We start from the raw sequence: 20324 nt of genomic DNA on the forward strand, positions 1-20324 counted from the left end.
GGATTTTGATCGTCCTCGGTCGAATGTTTTTAACATTTCGTGACACTAACCATCACGACCCTCTTTTTTCGGTTCAGTCAAATTATGCAGAATCCATCTGGAGCAAATCTTTCTCACACCTAAATGCTCATGAAAATAAATTTAATTGCAGTCTTCGATATTCCAAGAAACCCTTCTATCTGTCTGTAAGTCACATGCCGATCATCTTCAATCGTGTTGCGCACAGCATCCATGTTTCTAGGAATGGCAACCGATTTTGGTCGACCTTTAGGACATTCATCACTGACGGACGCACGAGCACGACGAATTTCTGCAAATCAATTGTAAACAGTCTTCTCTGATGGTGTTTCATTATCAAAAGTTACTCAAAGTGATTCTATGCATTGTGTCGAGTAAAACCTTTTTTCAAATCATAAAAAATCATCCAACGCAAACCCTCACGAGTGATCTCCATTTTCGCACAAACTTACTTCTTTCAAACGTTCACTGTCAATAACCTAATTCGCCAATTGGTAAGTTGTCATTGGCAATGCAATAACAAACCTTAATGTTCACAAATATAGTATCGGCAACAAATTAAAAATGTTTGGAACTATATATTGTAGTGTTCGACTCCCATATTTATTGTTAATTCTTTGGACTGTTAAACCTTCGTTGTGGGTAAATCGTGTATCATGGTTGTGTTCTAGAAGATTTCTATATTTTTGTCTAGTTTGTTGTTCAACTATTGTGGACGATACTCATCCACAATATTCCACGTACTGGAAGTAGCTTTAAATGTTTATATTTCAAGTTCGGATAGTCCCTTTGGTTGTATACTCGTATATGACTGGGTACAATTTTTTTAAGTATGGAATATTGCAGATATAAGGCAAGGAATTATACACGATATACTTGAAAGTGGTCAGATTAGGAGTCGTAACAATCGGCGGGTATGTATGAGGAGATGCATGAACGTGGAAGAGGTGAAGAATGTTTGCAAAGACAGAGTAGTGTGGCGCTCTATTCTCTCTGCCTACCCCTGCGGGGAAGTGGCGTGATGGTTAGTTAGTTAGTTAGTTAGAATTATACACAAGCCTGAAATATTGAAATTATTCTTGCCTTGTAGTTAGGAAGTGACATATTCCATATATCGGTATAGTCTATAGGTTTTGCATTCGGTGGATAGGAGTATTGAATCCAGACACAGACCGGCTTTTATTACAATAAAATATTTGACGGTTTCTCGTGTTTCTGGTTGGGGCATAAATATTTATCATTTGCAATAACAAGGGACAGTCTAAAATATTGTTTAAAATTGTGTATAAGTGAATCACATCAAATTGTTTTCCCCTATTAACATTTAAGAATTTAGCAAACGAGGCATTTGATTTTAATGCAGATAATTCCCATGTGAATTTATCCCGAAAATAATATAATTTAATGATTTATTTTGTGCCCTTTCTATTGATTGTGAATACATCCAGTAGTTCAGTCCAAACTGACTTTATTATACTCAATAACTATATTTTAATTGTCTGCTTACTAACGAGCAGTCAACTTACTAAGAGTTTGAGTGTTACCTTACCGAATTATTTTATATACTGGGAGGCATCTGAAAACATGAATTTAAATTTCTCAATTTCTGTGCAACATGTACATAGTTAATATATCAGTTATTTTCACAGCATTTTGTGTGGTGTGTGTTGTTCATAAATCTGTGAACAAGGATTTAGGCTGAACCTACGACGCGCATAATGGTCATTCAGTCTATTCATGGTGAAATGGCAAAACTTACTGACTACAAATCAACTTTCAACTGTCAAATTGACAGACTGTAGAAACAATGTTGCCAGTTTGCCAGACTGGCAACAATATAAACAGTATAGTATTACGATAAACGACAAGGCAATATTTTGTTTTTTTTTTTTATAAATTTTATATTTGCTACAGAATCACAGAATTAGTTTTCATGGAGTCCGCAAATAACTTTCGGTAAAACCCAAGATAAAATTTAATACTTTGTTTTTAACGTATTTTGATATCATTCGATTAGATATTAACTATATTTATAATTCGATAATATGTATATTCTCCTTGTAAGGGACTGGTAGATCAAATTATCATTTATTTTTTACAATACTTTTGGAATAGTTTTGTAAAATATTAAATAAACGCCATCTTATTTCTTTATTTATTTAAACGTATTACATACATGAGTCACATATCGCTCACTCCTTTCAAGAACGTCATAAATCAAAAATCGTCAATTTTGAGTTGTGCATGTTTTCGTAATATCCAGAAAATGTACTATATCCCAGCAAAAGAGGCATATTTTTAACTTAATATTTACCCGCTACAGGGCAGAAAGTGTTATTTTTGCATTTTGAAGAAAAGGTATTGTTTAATTATTTTTTTAAATATACTAAATATTTTTCAAATGGAGAATAAATATTCAGATTTTACCTAAAAAGATCTGTTGCACAGTAAAAAGTTAAATAAGTGGCTTGATATTTATTTTTAATACATTGTATTTTATGTTTGAACTTAAAAAACGTTCTCCTGAAAAATCAAGTTTTTTGATTTATGACGTTCTTGAAAGGAGTGAGCGATATATGTATAATATTTCCGATAAGTAATTTCCGTTACTCATGTTGAGACATGGTATTAAGGTTAACGAGACTGAAAAACACATAAGCAAACACAGGGTAAAATGGAAAACATGAATCAATAAAAGTTACAGTAAAAAGGTCTTTAAAAAAACATAAGATAAGAAGCATTTAGTAGAAAAAAAAAATTGATCAGTAACACAAATATTTTTCCATAAAGTATTTTTTCGGTTCATTCTTTTTGGATCCCTGACTGGATTTAATTTTATAAACGTATGTATGTCAGGCAGCTGGTTAATTTGGGAATTAATTGTAAGGACCTTAGTCAGCACTTAGTTGAGTTTATTGGCGCTACATGCATTTGATTATTTCCTCGTATATTTAATGATGAATTTCTTTTTTGAAAATTTGTTTGGAGTTGCTGTGAGTCGTTATAAAAATTATCTTAAACATTGTATTTGTAATTTCATATGTTGAGAGAATGCCGAGTTATATGTTAATGCTCAAATAAATGTATTTTACATGAGTGGTGTACGGAAGACAAAATATATTTCTTATTGCCCTGTTTTGTATTACTCGTATTTCGGAAATTCTCTTCTTTGTTGTGAAACCCCAGATACAGCAAAGGTATGACCGGTGGGAATGTATCATGGCCAAATATATCGAAGGATTGATAAAGAGAGATAATATTCCTGTTGGCGGGACAGTTTTTACTTTTTACTTTATTAATGTCGTTGGACCATGTGACTCCACTACTAAACCCTATTTTTTTAACTTTTTAGTCCCAGGCGATCATTTCCGATGTTCACATTTAAAGAGATATTTCCTTTTATTCTGAAAAGAAAGTAATGTGCTTTAGTTTTATGTAGGCTAAACTTACCATTCTATCAATATTTTAAGATCTTTTTCGATATAAAATACAAGCATGTATGATCGTATATTGGAACACGTAAATCCTTTGTTCGAAGTCAACTCACTTGTAAAATATGAAATACATTGAATAAAAGCGTCATGATTTCAATAATAAAATTGTGTGCGATGAACGTTGTCCTATTTTATGTTATGTAGTGAAATGTTTGAGTTTTTTTTATTTAATTGAATATGAAAAATTCAAAATCTTAATGTGGAATTAATTACTTTGTTTCAGGGATTCAACATCTAACCAAGGAGCTGAATCCAGAGATTGGCATCGATGAAAGATCTTACGAGGTAAGTAAACATTGTTAATTTCTTAGTTGTCATCTGTTCTCATTATTGAATGTTCCATTTTTGGAAAAAAACTTAATTTAAAAATTGCAATTATTTCATTTTTTGATATAAACCTGGCACTTAATCGTTGTATATTATTGCCCCATATTTAAGGCTTCACTCTAAAATCAAGTGTATTAAGTTATATTGACAAACGGTTTAATTTCACTGAAGTATTGATTTTTAAAAATACCATCTGGACACCTTATATTACAGTAAACGTATGTTGCATTATCATGCATTAAACAAGAAAATAAGGGAACAGTATTGATTACAATTAAGAGTAAAATTCAATGTCAATTTGAGAATTTATCCCGAATATTATTACATTTGTAAATTTGAACGTTTAAGAATCAGTTATGGATTTATTGATGTTATACACCCACACACATATCTGTTATCAGATAAATATTTTTCAGTCAGTCTGTATTTTATAAAATTAGGAGTTAAGTATCGAAACATGTTGTGTCACTTTGTTATTCCGTTTTTGTTTATTTAAATCAAAACAATCTTCTACATTTATTATTAGATTAAAACCAATATTTTTAGCTATTCAACTTTTTTTTTTTATTTGATTAGCGACCGGGTTTCATCGTTACCGACATCATCAGACTGGTCAGACCAGTCTGATGATGTTGGTAACGACGAAACCCGGTCGCTGGTCAAATAAAAAAATATAAAAAAGTGGAAAAGTTAAAAATATTGGTTTGAATCTAATAATAAATTAAAAATGCAATTCCATCACGAAGTGTCAGTGGATAATATAAATCTTCTACATCTTAAACAATATATAACGCCGAAAATTTACCCTCTGTTACTAAAGTAGTACTAGTAAAGCGTTAAGAGAATCTGTGGGGTATTTTAATTTAATAAAACAAAAATGTATTTTGAAATTTTAATTGTATTTATTCAACTTTTTAAAAAGAAATCAAATATTTTACCTGGTCGAGATTTATTTTATGACAAGTAAAAAGCTTTGTCTTTCAATTTACGTAGAAGCACCTACTCTGACACAAAAATATCCGCTTCAGCGTCAAACATTTCTGCAACTGGCGCAATGTTAGCGGTAGCACGGATTTCCGTCTTCAAAAGCGCGGGAGGAATGTATGGGCGTTGGGATTACAGAGGTGTTCGGATTAGCGGGGGTTCGGATTATAGAGGTGTATGTTAAAATTTAAATATATTTCATAGAAAGTAATAATTATCTTCGTATGCAAATGCTCAAAGCGATGTTATATTATTTTCCACTACATATTTTATCTAGATGTTAAAAGTTCAAATCTGCCGCATTTTTTGTGCAAACTGAATTTTCTTTGTGCGCTGCGTTGCTGTTTTATAATTCTGATTTGATTGCAGAGCGAATATCAAAAATAATGTTTGTGAAAATGATATTCCAAAAATTACCTTACTTGATAGTATGTTTATATAAATAATACATTATGTAAAAAAACAAATTTTCTAGCAGTCTAAGGTGATTTTTTTAATATTTTTCATTTTCTTTTAGCTTTCTAAAATTTCAACCATAAAATACGAACCAGCGAAAAGAGTATCTTTAGGAAAGTCTTAAAATGCGATATGTACAGATTGTTTATTATTATGAATCCTAAACAATTTATTACGCGATTATTACTATTATTTTTAGTTTGTTGCTCGGTACTCTTATGACGGAAATTCGACTTATTTGTTAACAAGAGTTCGTAAAATTCACTAATTAATTATTTATTAAAAAAATACTGATCTAATACCTGACATAAATCAAATTTCATTTCTACTTTCTCCATACCATAATCGATTTTAACGATGAATGAATACATACAAAGTTAATAAATATGGTGTGCTTTAGTATTATATGTCATTTAATGTGTATTAATCTGTGTGTACGAATGTCGTTACTATGTATTTTAATATTTTTTTATCATTAATCCTGGAATAACTCGTGGTTTTTTCGTGAACTTAGATTGAAAAAAATCTATCGCTGCAAGGGGTTGTCAAAAAGTTTTGGAACTGAAAAGTGATTGTGAACGATTCAACGTTTATTTTTACCTGGGGGGCAAGCTTAAAAATAGAAATATGACACTTCCACAAAACTATCTTGCAAATATAAAAATGCTAAATAAAAAAGTTACTTTTTCAAATATCGTAATTTTTGTAAAAATAAAAATGAAAATAACAGTCACCTAAAAGTAAAATAGTATGGTGAAGTAAAAGTGACCCTAAAAATTAAACAGACATATATTTTGATAGCTTTTTGAAAAATAAATAACAATGAATTTTGTGAAATTTAATAATTTTGCTGGAAAAGAATATGTAAATCTATTTTATCAAATACGGGTATCGTTTACAGTGACTTCTGTGTGATACTGTGATGTGACTTAAACTATAGTAACAAAATATTCTGCTTACTATTCAATTCGGATGAGGTGGGATATCCATGAAAATGTGAATGAAAGTAATGGAAAGAGATCATCAACATAAAGGATGATTCAAAAACCTCATAAAATCCATTGAAAGGAGAATAAGGGCGAGTAAGTGATTTTTCAAAATGCAAGAACTCCTTAGTTTAAAAAATAACATGCTACATCCTTTTATTGTTCACTGGTTTATAAGGCATATCTTAAGAACTTTGTATATTACTCAAGCTTGAAGTATTTACGTGGTGCTATAAAAAATGTCAAAATATCACAAAAGAGTTGAAAATGAAGATCTAATAGACGCTGTAAAGAAAGGTAAACCCAATTTTTTTTCATTTAATGAATAGAGGACGGAAAGTTAAGGAAGCATAAGAAGAAATCCTGACTTAGGAAGAGTGGTAACTACCTCGAGAGAGTGGTAACACCGTAGTTATTTAGAACGGCTATGGATAAAGAAAAATATACCACGATGATTGCTAACGTTCTAGAATAATATAAGGAGAAGAAGAAGAAGGATATCCATCGAATCTGTTATCCGCTGTGGTAGGTAAGGAAATATTATAAAACATGACTTAAATTAAACTCGGCAACCTTTCTTTCACAAATTAATAGAAAAATCAATGGGTTACTACAAAAAAATAGAGAATTTATTAATAATGCCATTTATTTAAATACCAATAGTATAAACTTTTCGAAACCCCCTGATAGATTGCTGATTTTTTATAACAATCCCTTGAAATGACCGGTTACGATTGATGTATTTCACATAAAAAGACAAATCGTCGAGTTGATGTGTTGAAAAATAAAATGATCGTTGAAAGAAATATAAAACAGGTTTAAAATGCAAACATGGATAGAAGCCAAGGAAGGTCAAAAAATAAGACATGACCAGGTATAACAAATATCGGAAAGTCGAAAGGTCAATCGGGTGAGTTGAAATAATCTACGTTTATTTATGAGGAGATGCATGGATGTGGAAGAAGCGAGGCGTGTTTTCAAATACAGAGTAGTCTGGCGTTATAATATCCCTGCCTACCCCTGCGGAAAAAGGGATTGATGGTTTAATCCCTGTGACCCTGTTTAATAATGATACGAATTTTACATGATATATTGAAGCGATTTAAATGCGTACAACTTTTCATTTGGAGTTGACCCATGCGGTAGGAGACTAGCAAGGTGACCGGGAAACGGTGGGACGTGTCAGGAATTTGGTAAAATGAGGAGAGAATTACTAAACGAATAACAAAGAATACAGAACCATCGAAAAATAATACCAACATTTAAAATCACTGTTTAAAAAAAATAAATTAAGGGTAATTCAATGCTTTTATATTTTTTTATAAAAATTTTAGTAATATTAGTATATAATCACTCACCGAGATTTGATGTCTACCGGTTTCGAGACGTACCCGTTTTTGCATATGTACGTGCTCACTCCTTTCAACAACGTCAAATATCAAAAATCGTCAATATTCAGTTGTGCATGTTTTCGGAATGCCCAGAAAATGTAGTATATCCTAGAAAAGGCGGCATATTTTTGACTTAATATTTACCCGCTACGGGGCAGAAAGTGTTGTTTTTGCATTTGGAAGATATGGTATTGTTTTTTTTTAATGTAGTAAATATTTTTCAAATGGAGAAAAAACATTCAGGTATTACCTTAAAAGATCTGTTGCACTAAAAAGTTCAATAAGTTGCTTGATATTTATTTTTAATACATTTCGTTGTGTTTTTAAACTTTAAAAACGATCTCCTGAAAAATCAAGTTTTTTTATACATATTTAATTTGAGCGTCTAGTCGAGTGTCGAGTTGTACGACCAAGAGATTCAAAACATTAATTCAGGGTATGAAAATTACGCTGTGTGTGGAGGGCTTATGTATTTAGTGCAGAACAATTTTGCTATAACTTACGATAGACAACACATCAATAGTTTTAAACAAATATTTACTCAGTAATAACTTCATAAAAATATTAAGCACTATACAAAACTTATATCGAGAAGAAGATTAAAACAATCAGAAGTTTTCGCACAACTTTTGCATCACTGATGGTGGAAATAATTTATTGTTTACAGATGGAATGGAAGCGATTATAATTTTCAAATTCTTGTTGACAGCGAATACCGAGATTTCTGAGTTATACGTAAATATTGCAACTGTAGAGAGTTTGAACAAAACTTAATACAGATATACTTCTACAAATATATATATATATATATATATATATATATATATATATATATATATATATATATATATATATATATATATATATATATATATATATATATATATATGCAATATATTATGGTGCCTTACTTAATGACTACTGTGTATAAGATTTTTAGAACATTTTAAGGACATTTTAGAACTCACTTGAGTTGGTCTCGTGGAAATCAATCAAATTTGTAAAATAAACAAACCCGTGGAAGATAACGCTCATTCCAGCTTAGATGGGGAGTGTAACTGTCAACAACATTCGAGTGTGTCCAAATACTTGTTCACAAATCTGGATTATCTCCAACTATGGGAGTTATTTATCATATATTTTTTTTTAACATCTCAACATATATAAAAATAAAAAATAAAACCCTTATCCGCACCCCAATGGTGCATAGGGCACTGCGACATATAACGCAGTGTTATCTTGATCGTTTACATATGAAGGAAAAGTGATCAGCCCTCCGCTTCTGGAACCAGTTCAGGGTAATATTGAATAAATATTACAGTGAAAAATCACAAATATTTATTTGAACCCCCCTGGGAATCGAACCCGGGATTTCCAGGATGGTAGCCGAGCGTGCTGACCATTACACTACAGAGGCAGACAAACTTAGATATATATATATATATATATATATATATATATATATATATATATATATATATATATATATATATATATATATATATATATATATATATATATATATATATATACATATATTTATTATTGAGTGACAATTATACAGAAGTGATAAAGGTTGTCGTAGTACACATCGACTATATGGCCTCTGCGGCTATCATTCACCAGGGTCCGGCTCAAATTATATTTCGATGATTTCAAATAATTGGCCTGGTTTCATCGGAGCGATATTGGAAATGTTGCGGTGTAGCAATATTGGAAATACATATCCCCGTATGCGTGTTGCTTTATACAGGTATGCCGTACAATTCTGTGCTGTGTGTAAATGATTGTCAAAGTGAACTCCTTGAACCGTATCAAACTCATATCAAACGCGAGCGTTTTATCGCATATTACATTGCAGCTCCTAATGGATGCGATAAAATGGACTTTATGTTCAATGTCCATTAAAAGGCATTATGTTGAAGAGGCTCCATAAAAGCAAAAATAATCTAACTCTTAACAAAGAGATTAGATATAGATACTTTAAGCTTTATGCTTTAAACTTTAAACTATTGACGCGAGAGAAAACAAACGGTAACAATGTGTTGTCCGCCTCCGTAGTGTAATGGTCAGCACGCTCGGCTACCGTTCTGGAGGTCCCGGGTTCGATTCCCAAGGGGGGTAAAATAAATATTAATGATTTTTTTCACTGTCATATTTATTCAATATTACCCTGGACTGGTACCTGAAGCGGAGGGCTGATCACCTTTCCTTCATGTGTAAACGATCAAGATAACACTGCGTTTATATGACGCAGTGCCCTATGCACCATTGGGGTGCGAATAAGGGTTTTATTATTATTTTTATTAACAATGTGTTTAGAAATTATACGTGTTATCCAGAAAATATGTCACCAATAATCTCTTAATTTGTATGATATTTTTTTCGGTAATTTATTCGGCTACCGGCCGAATCCTTGCTGGATATATCTGGTACGTCTCTCATTAATGAAAGTAAATAAATATTTAAGACAGTTGATAGGAAAACGATAGTAGATAAATATACTTACACAAGAACTAATACTATATCCCCCAGCATTGATGCACAAAACCCGGTATAAATATGCAAACTTTAGATTTCATAACTCTAATGTATGGAAGTGAAACATGGAGTTGGCAAAAGAAGGATGAAAGTAGACTGAATGCAGTCGAAATGCAATCACTCAGAAGAATGTGCGACAAAACGATGTATGATAGATGTACGAATAGTGAAATAAGGAAGGAATGCAAAGCTGAGATAAGCATTATCGATAAAATTAAGAAAGGTGTGTTGAGATGGTTTGGACATGTAGAACGAATGAGTGAGGAAAGAACGGTAAAACAAATTTATGAGGCGAATGTTAGCGGGAAAAGAAGCAGAGGAAGACCGAGAAAAACATGGCACGATCAGGTATGTCAAATACTTGAAAGTGGTCAGGTTAGGAGTCGTAACAATCGGCGGGTATGTATGAGGAGATGCATGAACGTGGAAGAGGCGAAGAATGTTTGCAAGGACAGAGTGGTGTGGCGCTCTATTCTCTCTGCCTACCCCTGCGGAGAAGCGGCGTGATGGTTAGTTAGTTTTTTTTTTTTGGATTTCATATGATATCGTCGAGTTAAAACTTCATACTATAAAAGTGGCGCGTGTGTATTTACGCTTAAATATTTGAATTTTATCTCCAAAGCATATGAAAGCCCGAATGATTACTTTGTTCAAAGGTTTAGAGAATAATCGAGTTAATAATCTGAAGGATTCGAAGGATCATGTCCATTTTGGGATAAATGTATTAGTTGATGTACGATTAAATAATGAAGTTATGGTTGTATTAGCACGTATTTAAATGCACGGTTCGCTTCTCCAATTTAAGTGCCTAGAAATATGTTGTTTCCGTAATGAGATCGTACGGGAAGGCATACATCAAAACAACTATCTGTTATTGGATACACCACTATTTACATACGTAGATGGAAGATGGGTGTATCAAATTGAAGCCTTTGGCTAAAGAATATATGTTACACAAGCACAACTGAACGATTCTATACAAACACACACATATATATATATATATATATATATATATATATATATATATATATATATATATATATATATATATATATATATATATATATATATATATATATATATATATATATATATATACATGCGTACATTGTTATATATGGCCACAACCAATGGATACGCAATTTTAAAGGGTTATCGTTCGAAATCCACGCTAAATTATGCTTGCAATCAAAGTTAACTTATTGACTTTAATTCGCTTCCATTCGATAAATGTCTTCGGTGTGCGTAATGTTTTAAGGGAGCGCATTAAGCAACACGCGGATGGTATATTTAATGTTCGTTCCCCGAAATCATTATTTATTCGAGGGACAATTACAGTCGATTTTGGTCTTGCGAGTATGGGAAGCTGTGTTTATTTTTCGGGTCCACGAAATGGTGTGCAATCAATCTTCAAGCCGCACTTTGAATCCAGATATTCGAGTGGCGGCTGGCCACATCGCTGAGCGTGGAGGAGCGACTTACTATCCAGGTGCTGGGCGGCTGGGCTCGCCGCTGCATCGCTCATCTCTCCATGTCGGTCGGCCCAGCCGTGCGCTCGCCCATGATCAGAGTCACCCTGACCCAACATCTGCTGGACGTCCGCGAGCATCCTCTCAGGGTGAGTGTACAAAACTTTTATTTATTTATTTTTAAAAAAAATATTACATAAATCATCGCCACCGACAAGACACACAAGGTGGCTTGGTGGGTTTCTACAAAAAAGTTATAAATATGTATAAATTGTGATTGAAATAAATGTATACAAATAAAATAAAAATATAATAATAATAAACACATTTAATATTCCCGATGAGTAATTTCTATTTCTCATTTTGGGACATGGGATTAAGGTTAACAAGACTGGAACACAAAAAATAAAGTAACAATTTTTTTTTTAAATAACCAAAACTAATACTAATATATGGCAAAATATAAAAAACCATAAACAGGTATAATAAATAGGCACAAAAAGCATATTTAAAAAAAATAAATGAGAAAACACAAGGTAAGAAGCATATTTAAAATAAACAAATAAGACAATATAAAAAAATGAGAAAATATGACTAATCATTATATATCTTTCCATAAAGTACCTTCTCAGATCATTTATTTTGGATCCTCGAATGGGTTTTATTTTATACATGTCAGGCAGCTGGTTAATTTGGGTATTGGCAATATAATTTAAGGACCTTACTCCACACTTAGTAGTGTTTATCGGCTCCACATGTATTTTGTTTGTCCTTGTGTATTAAACTGCTTTTATAATCTCCTCATCGAAGCTAGTGGATCATATTTAGTATGGATATGTCCAGTTTATGAAAAAGCTAAATTTAAATTGGAAACAGAATGTGTAAAATAAGGTTTGCAGTTGACAACGATTAACGAGGCAATCGAACATTAAGATCTACCAGATTTAGTGGTATTCATGTATTATGTATATTCATGAATTTAATGCAATACAAGAAATTATTTTGGTTCACAAAAAATAAGTGTAGAATAAATAATTTTCGGGAAGTTATACGATTAACAATTTATATATTTATATATATATATATATATATATATATATATATATATATATATATATATATATATATATATATATATATATATATATATATATATATATATATTTATATACATATATATATATACATATATATATATATATATATATATATATATATATATATATATATATATATATATATATATATATATATGTATTTTTTTTTTTTTTTTTTCATTACAACAAAATGAAAATAAAAATAAGAAACATTTGGATCTTATGTCTATAAGTCGATTAATTTAAATAAAAACAACACAAAATTAACCAAAATATCCGTGAGCAGAAATTTAAATGTCTTAGTTATTTAAGGGTCCAAGATAAAATTGAAATTCAAACGATCGATTTAGACGCAAGACGGCGTGGATTAATAGGATCAGGATAAATTCACCAACTTGATATCAGCGATGACGTTGACACTTTTGACACATAAAAATTGAAATTAGGCTGCATTTCTTAAGCTCAGAGTTAAACGTAAATCAATTAAGATTTCTTTTTAACGATAAACCTATCACTAATGACGGAAATTCTAACTCATCAGATAATAACGGTTAGATAATGTAAACACCCTTCGAGCAAATCAGGAGTACGCACCATATACTTGTTTTGTAATACAAGGTAAACAATATGTGTAAATTAGGTTTTGAATGTTTGATACACCTATTAGTAAGAGGTATACTATTATATTAGTCACGTAAATACGACCGCAAATAAATAAACTAACCAGCTAACAAACTAACCATCATGCTGTTTCCCGCGGGGGTTGGCAGAGAGAACAGAACGCCACACCAATCTGTTATTGCCAAAAAAAAAATCTTCGCCTTTTCATCATCACCATCTGACCACGCCAAGTATTTGAAAAACTTGATCGTGTCGAGTAACTGTTTAACTATTCTTTCTTCACTCATTCGATTCACAAGCCCAAACCATATATCACACCTTTCTTAATTTTATCGATCGTACTTATTTCAGCCTTGCATTTTTCTTTATGACCATTCGAATATCTTTCATATATCGATCGATTTTATGCTATTTATCAAATCATTATTTGTTTGCTACAAATGAATTATGTTTTATTTTATTATAATAGCATGTACCCGGCATGCGTTGCGATGCCACTAAAAAAACGCGAGTTTATGGAAGCCCCTCATCGGAAGCAACTCGCCTTCTAATTGAACAAGTAACTGTTTCTAATCTTGCTTCCCGTTGCTCATCTATTTCAGATGAACGGGTTTGAGCAATGTGTACTCGAACTGTTTCCAATCTTGCTTCCCGTTGCTCGTCTGTTTCTGAAGCTCTTAATCCCCTTTTCTTTCGTGCTTGAGTTGTATGGCGTACGTTTGGGTGGCATAATTGATTTCACCGTAAATGTTATGTTTTGAAAAATAAATGAAAATCGGTTGATATTATATTATCCAAAGTCGACCGGCAATTGGAATTCCACAGTTAACTTTTGCTTTGTAACACACAATGTATACGTAATATTTATTTCAATTCATTATGTCATGCGACAATAACGTAAAACAAACTGTCGGTAAAAATTCATTACTCTTGCTATGTCACTCACGATTATTACGCAAAGACTAACTAATTTATTTGAAGACCGCCGACTCCCCTCCCTTTTCAAGGCTGGAAGTGACGTTCACTCCAGGCTAGATGTGACGTAGCTCCCGGCTGGGCGTGACTTCACCGCGGCCGGAAGTCGAATCCACCCGCGGTCGAATCCACTGGCCGAAATTTTTATCATTAATTTTTCAGGTCAAATAATATTCGTATCGAAAATTGTAGTAATATTCACATAATTATAATATCAATTTTTTAAAGAAGGTATTTTATAAAAAGCATTTATTTATTTTACTGTAAACAAAAATAGAAAGTTCACGAGTAAAACGCGATATATACGACATGTATACTTCAGGAAAAATTCCAGAAAAACGTATGTAACAATTTACAAACAAGTATATTAGGGATACAATTCTAGGAAACAGTATATTAATTAATATAAGGAAAGGCATAAAAGGGCAGAAGGAGTGGAACACCTACCACTTCCTTAAGAAAATAAAACAATAATTACCAGCAACATAATAAAACAAAAATAAATCACTATAATCGATGCTGCAATGAGTAGGCACCTATGGATTTCTATTTTTCTATTGATAATTGTCTATTACCATAGTGCTGTCTATTTTGTTTTTCATGTCTGTTGGTATCTCATATTTTTCGTTCCCGTTTGGTGTTATCTCGTCATTTCCGGTCATTTTTGAACAATCTGACGTTTACGAGTCGAACCTCCCTGTTTTATACGTAATATTCATTTCAATTCATTCACGGTCAACATCAAACAAAATTGTTATACTTTTTTCGAAATTCGAATTTTGTTTAAGAATATTTAGTACCTTACGTAAGTACCTACATTAAATACCAACGGTTCTCTATTTGATTCTTAATATAAAAGAGTGAGTACCTACTATCAAAAAAGTTTTTATTCAGTGATAATTTTATTCTAAAATCAAATTCTGTTTTTAAACAATGAAAGGCGTTTATTAAATATGACATTTTAAACTCCCACATGCTTAGAGTTTCATATTGAATAAAAAATCCGCGAGGAGTTATTATCTAGATAAATATGTTTATCTAAAATATTAAAATTTTATCAATAATAAGGTTTTTCACAAAAAAAAATTATGAAGTTTCTATGTCGTTTACGGTGTTGCACGATTTTTTTTTTGTAAGTTATAATTTTACAAAATAATATGGCAAATTACAGTGACAAAAATTCATCCTATTAAAAAAATAGAAATAATCGTTCAGAATCATTTTCATACAACATTTGAGTGTGTCCAAATACTTGTTCACAAATCTGGATTATCTCCAATGAAAGGAGTTATTTTTCTTATTATTTTTTGACATCTCAACAATGATGAAGAATATGAATGTCTGGGCGTTTGCGGGGCTTAGAACCGTCATAGGCTGGTTCAAGTGATCATTTTACACACGTGTAATATTCACCAATTCTACCCATAATTGACAGCCACACTATCCAAATTCTTGAAACTTCTAAATATACAGGGTAGGGCGCGGTCACTACCTTTTTTGAAACTCTCGCCACAAAACGATAGTTACTCCTAGAACGCGTTGTTAGCAAAGAAAGAAAGGTGAGGATAGAATTCCTCACCTTTCTGTCTTTGCTAACAATCTTCGCCTCTTGCTCGTGCATCTCCTCAGACATACCCGACGTTTATTTACCAGTCCACTTTCAAGTACAGGGTGGGGCGCGGTAACTACTTTTTTGAAACTCTCGCTTTAAAACGACAGTTACTCTTAGAACGCGTTCCTATAGCGCGTTTGAAAGCACAGGGTCTTATTTTTTTAGGTTAGTTTAGTGTCAATCATGCCATGAACGAACGAGAAGCGTGCATTTGCCGTGGAGGCCTACTTTTCCTTCCGGCGTTCCGTCATCGCAACTCAGCGTGCATTCAGAAAACAATTCAATATCGCGCCTGCAGGTCGTGTACCTAATCGTAAATAGATTTTTACATCTGGTATCATACATTACGATGTGGGTGGACACGTTCAGGGATACTGGTAATGTGAAGAATAAACAAAATGGACCTTCCAGAACCATCAAGATTCCTGAAAACGTCGACAGTCGAAAACGTCGTCGTCATATCCATTTCTTCGAGTTTTTTCTTCTCAAACTTAAAGAACAAGATGCAGGGGATATGTAGCTCCAACTGGATGACGCAAGGGCTCACACGAACTGATTTTTTTTTGCGGGAACACCTTCCCGATCCTTGGCGATCTTCAGTAGCCTGCGCGATCCCCAGATTTGGCTCCCTGTGACTATTTTCTGTACGCCTATCTTGAAATATTAATTTTCACCAATCGTCTAAAGACTCTTAGTTAGATGAAGGATAATATTCTTGCTGCTAATACCGACATAGGCACAGATATGCTGGAAAAACTTGACAAAAATGTCTAAATTCGCATATCTTAGAGCATTGACGAGAAGAGTAGCAGTCTACGAGATATTGTTTATAAAACTAAATAAAATAAAATTTAAAATATGCCCCCTTGTATAGAAAAAATAATTAAAACCATACTGACAATGCCTTTTGTGTAATGATTTTTTTTATATAATGAAGTAACTTCGCCCCACCCTGTATATGGTTTAAATTTTGAAACGTTTCGAAGAATATCACTACAGGCATCTTAATGTGGTGGGAGGACAAATAAATAAGTGATTTTTTTCATTCCAATATTTACTCAATATTACCCTGGACTTATACCTGAAGTGGAGGGCTGATCACCTTTCTTTCATATGTTGAGGATCAACATAACACTGTGTTTATATGATGCAGTACCCTATGCACCACTAGGGTGCGAATAGGGGTTCAATATTCTTTCAAATTTATCATGACATACACTTATGATATCGCCACTGTCCTTAACGATGTCTTATTTATAAATATTAAATATCTATACATGTGTTGCATTACAATGAATTACATTTCATATTTCCTGAAATAGAATCCAGGTGTGCGATTTTCTTTTGTGCAAATTTCCTCTTGGAATGTAAGTACATTATAATTGGGATCGATGTAATTGTACGAGCGTCTTATGCCTTGTAATTTCTGAACAACAAAAATTATATAATGTATATATATATATATATATATATATATATATATATATATATATATATATATATATATATATATATATATATATATATATATATATATAAATATATATAACCCTTATCCACACCCCAATGGTGCATAGGGCACTGCGTCATATAAACGCAGTGTTATCTTGATCGTTTTTTTCCCTCCGCTTCAGGTACCAGTCTAGGGTAATATTAAATAAATATTACAGTTAAAAAAATCACTTATATTTATTTTACCCCCCTTGGGAATCGAACCCGGGACCTCCAGAACGGTAGCCGAGCGTGCTGACCATTACACTACGGAGGCAGACGAAAATTAAGTAGTAAATAAATTAACTGCTCAAATCATAAGCTACAATAAAAAAATTAAAATCATATTTTCTAGCGTTTCTCATGTATGTGATTTTAATCCAGGATTTGGACCTCACATACAATTGAAAGAGTTTCTGCTCAGTAAAAAAGCTTCTTTTCATCTCATCAGTAGATGTCTCTAGTGAAGTTCTAGTGGTTCAAGAACAATGTTTCTAAAATTGGTTCGTATATGTATATAGAACTTCCAAGAATTTGAGAAGTGTGGTTGCCAATCATGGGTAGAATTGGTGAATGTTACATGTGTGTAAGGTGATCACTTAAACTATGACGGTCGTTTTATGTATGTATTTACATTCCAAGATGAAATATGCAAAAAATAAAATCGCACACCTGGATTTTATTTCAGGAAGTATGAAATGTTATTCATTGTAATGCAATATTTAAATATATATTTAATTATATTTATTATTATATAAGTCACATTCACCAATTTTACCCGTGATTGCTTAACAAAAGCTTTCGTCATCCCACCATAGATGGCTATTGTGAACTCGCGCTTACCGTATTACGAGTTTGATCAATGTACGAGTATCTAGAAGTTTCAAAAAATTGAGTAGTGTTGTTGACAATCATGAATGGAATTGGCGAATGTTACATGTGTGTAATGTGATCACTTAACCAGCTTATGACATGTCGTAAGCCCTGTAAATGCTTAGATTTCGATTTCGTTATTCATCTTTTTTGAGATGTCAAAAAATAATATGAAAAATAACTCCTATAATTGGAGATAATCCAGATTCGTGAACAAGTATTTGGACACTCTCAAGATGTTGTAAATCATTTTAAAATTAAAATAATCTTAAAAAAGTTCAGAGTACCTACATACCCCTACTTACGTACGAATCGCCATTCATTTATCCAAACCCTGTTTACCTTTGTAAACGAGAGAAAACTCAACATTTTTAAAAACCTTCAAACATGATCATTTCTCTATTCGATTTATATGAAGAAAAAAAACAGTAGCATTATTTTCTTTGTTAGCAGAACAAGACATTTCAGATTTATGACGTGTGAAAATATCGATGTTGACATTCTCCCACACGTTGATATTCGAGGAGCAAATATAAATCCTTGTTGACATTATTACCAAACATAACATGTCCTAATAATGCCAAATGTCATTGCACATTGTAATTCGTCCTTGCGTGTGTATCGTTCACACATAATTCAAAACACCCATTTCAGTTTTTTTTATTATTTCTCATTATTTTTTTTATATTTAAAAAATATATATGTATTTGCATTTTTTATTATTTACACAAATATATTTCATACTTTTTCTGCGAGCCTAATCGGCTCATTATTAGAAATAGGTATCAAATTGTGAAAAAGTGGGTTCGAACTGAGGAACCCCTACTCAAGAGTCTGCGACACTAACCACGGGACCACAACCCGATACATTCCTTTCATTTAATTGTAAAACCCGGATAACTCGACGAGGATACCTAGCCTTCCATATTCTTCTTCATCTCCCCTTAAATACCTAGACTTCCATATTCTTCTTCATCTCCCCTTTAAATACCTAGACTTCCATATTCTTTTTCATCATTCCATAAATACCTAGACTTCCATATTCTTCTTCATCTCCCCTTAAATACCTATAATTCCATATTCTTCATCATCTCCCCTTAAATACCTTACCTTAAGACTTCCATATTCTTCTTCATCTCCCCTTAATACCTAGACTTCCATATTTTTCTTCATCTCACCATAAATACCTAGACTTCCATATTCTTCTTAATCTCCCCTTAAATACCTAGACTTTCATATTCTTCTTCATCTCCTCATAAATACCTAGACTTCCATATTCTTCTTCATCTCCCCTTTAAATACCTAGACTTCCATATTCTTCTTCATCTCGCCTTAAATACCTAGACTTCCATATTCCACTTCATCTATGTGAAGTGTCAAAATGTAAAAACTACTCCCAAGCGGGAAACCCAGATTTGTGATCAAGGATTTGGACATAACCAATTTTTTTATGTATTTCCATTCTCCTCGTGATTGAGAACCATATTAAATTTAGGAAAAGTGAATTGTGTGATTCGGTAGAAAATATAAACATTATTTTTTGAGTGAGAAATCGAAATGATGAATAGTTGAAATTAATACGTTAGCAGACCTTAGAAACAATAAAAGTTATTTATGTAAAATGTATTTGTGAAAATATTTAAAAATATTTGTTAATAATATTTTCAATTTTATTATGCTTATTTAGGTCAATTATTTTCAATATTATGCGTGTTCAAATTTTTAGTCACAAATGTTTGATTCAATTCACTTTCTCGTTCAAGTTATTCATTTCAAGGTGCTCTTAACAAAGATGAAGTTTCACACGGTTCATTCTGGTTCTCACTTTGTGATAAGACATGATGAAATTGTAAATGAATAACATTTATTTTTTACCACTTTTATTTTACTATAACGACTAGTTTCGGAAGCTATGCTACCATCTTCAGGACTAAATGTAAACTGTTTATATTTAGACCTGAAGATGGAAGCATACCTACCGAAACT

At 32.1% G+C, this 20324-nt stretch overlaps 2 protein-coding genes across 2 annotated transcripts in view; both read left to right on the forward strand.

Annotated features, from left to right (window-relative positions):
* Window positions 1-14148, forward strand: part of LOC148308651 (uncharacterized) — a 67668-nt gene extending 53520 nt beyond the window's left edge. Inside the window, exons 3-5 of the mRNA XM_088261383.1 lie at window positions 3736-3797; window positions 11633-11818; window positions 13990-14148. Coding sequence (XP_088117509.1) covers window positions 3736-3797; window positions 11633-11818; window positions 13990-14148 — 407 coding nt within the window. The remainder of the gene's footprint in view (window positions 1-3735; window positions 3798-11632; window positions 11819-13989) is intronic.
* A 902-nt stretch (window positions 14149-15050) lies between these two features.
* The window catches only part of mfr (ferlin family C2 domain-containing myoferlin misfire), a 38206-nt gene continuing 32932 nt past the window's right edge, over window positions 15051-20324 (forward strand). The window contains 1 exon segment of the mRNA XM_088261384.1: window positions 15051-15167. The gene's annotated coding sequence lies outside the window, so the exon portion shown is untranslated.

The sequence above is a fragment of the Brachycentrus maculatus genome, unplaced genomic scaffold (assembly GCF_059751285.1).
Source record: "Brachycentrus maculatus isolate JH-2025_06_01 unplaced genomic scaffold, ASM5975128v1 h1tg000153l, whole genome shotgun sequence".
NCBI classification, from domain to species: Eukaryota; Metazoa; Arthropoda; class Insecta; order Trichoptera; family Brachycentridae; genus Brachycentrus; species Brachycentrus maculatus.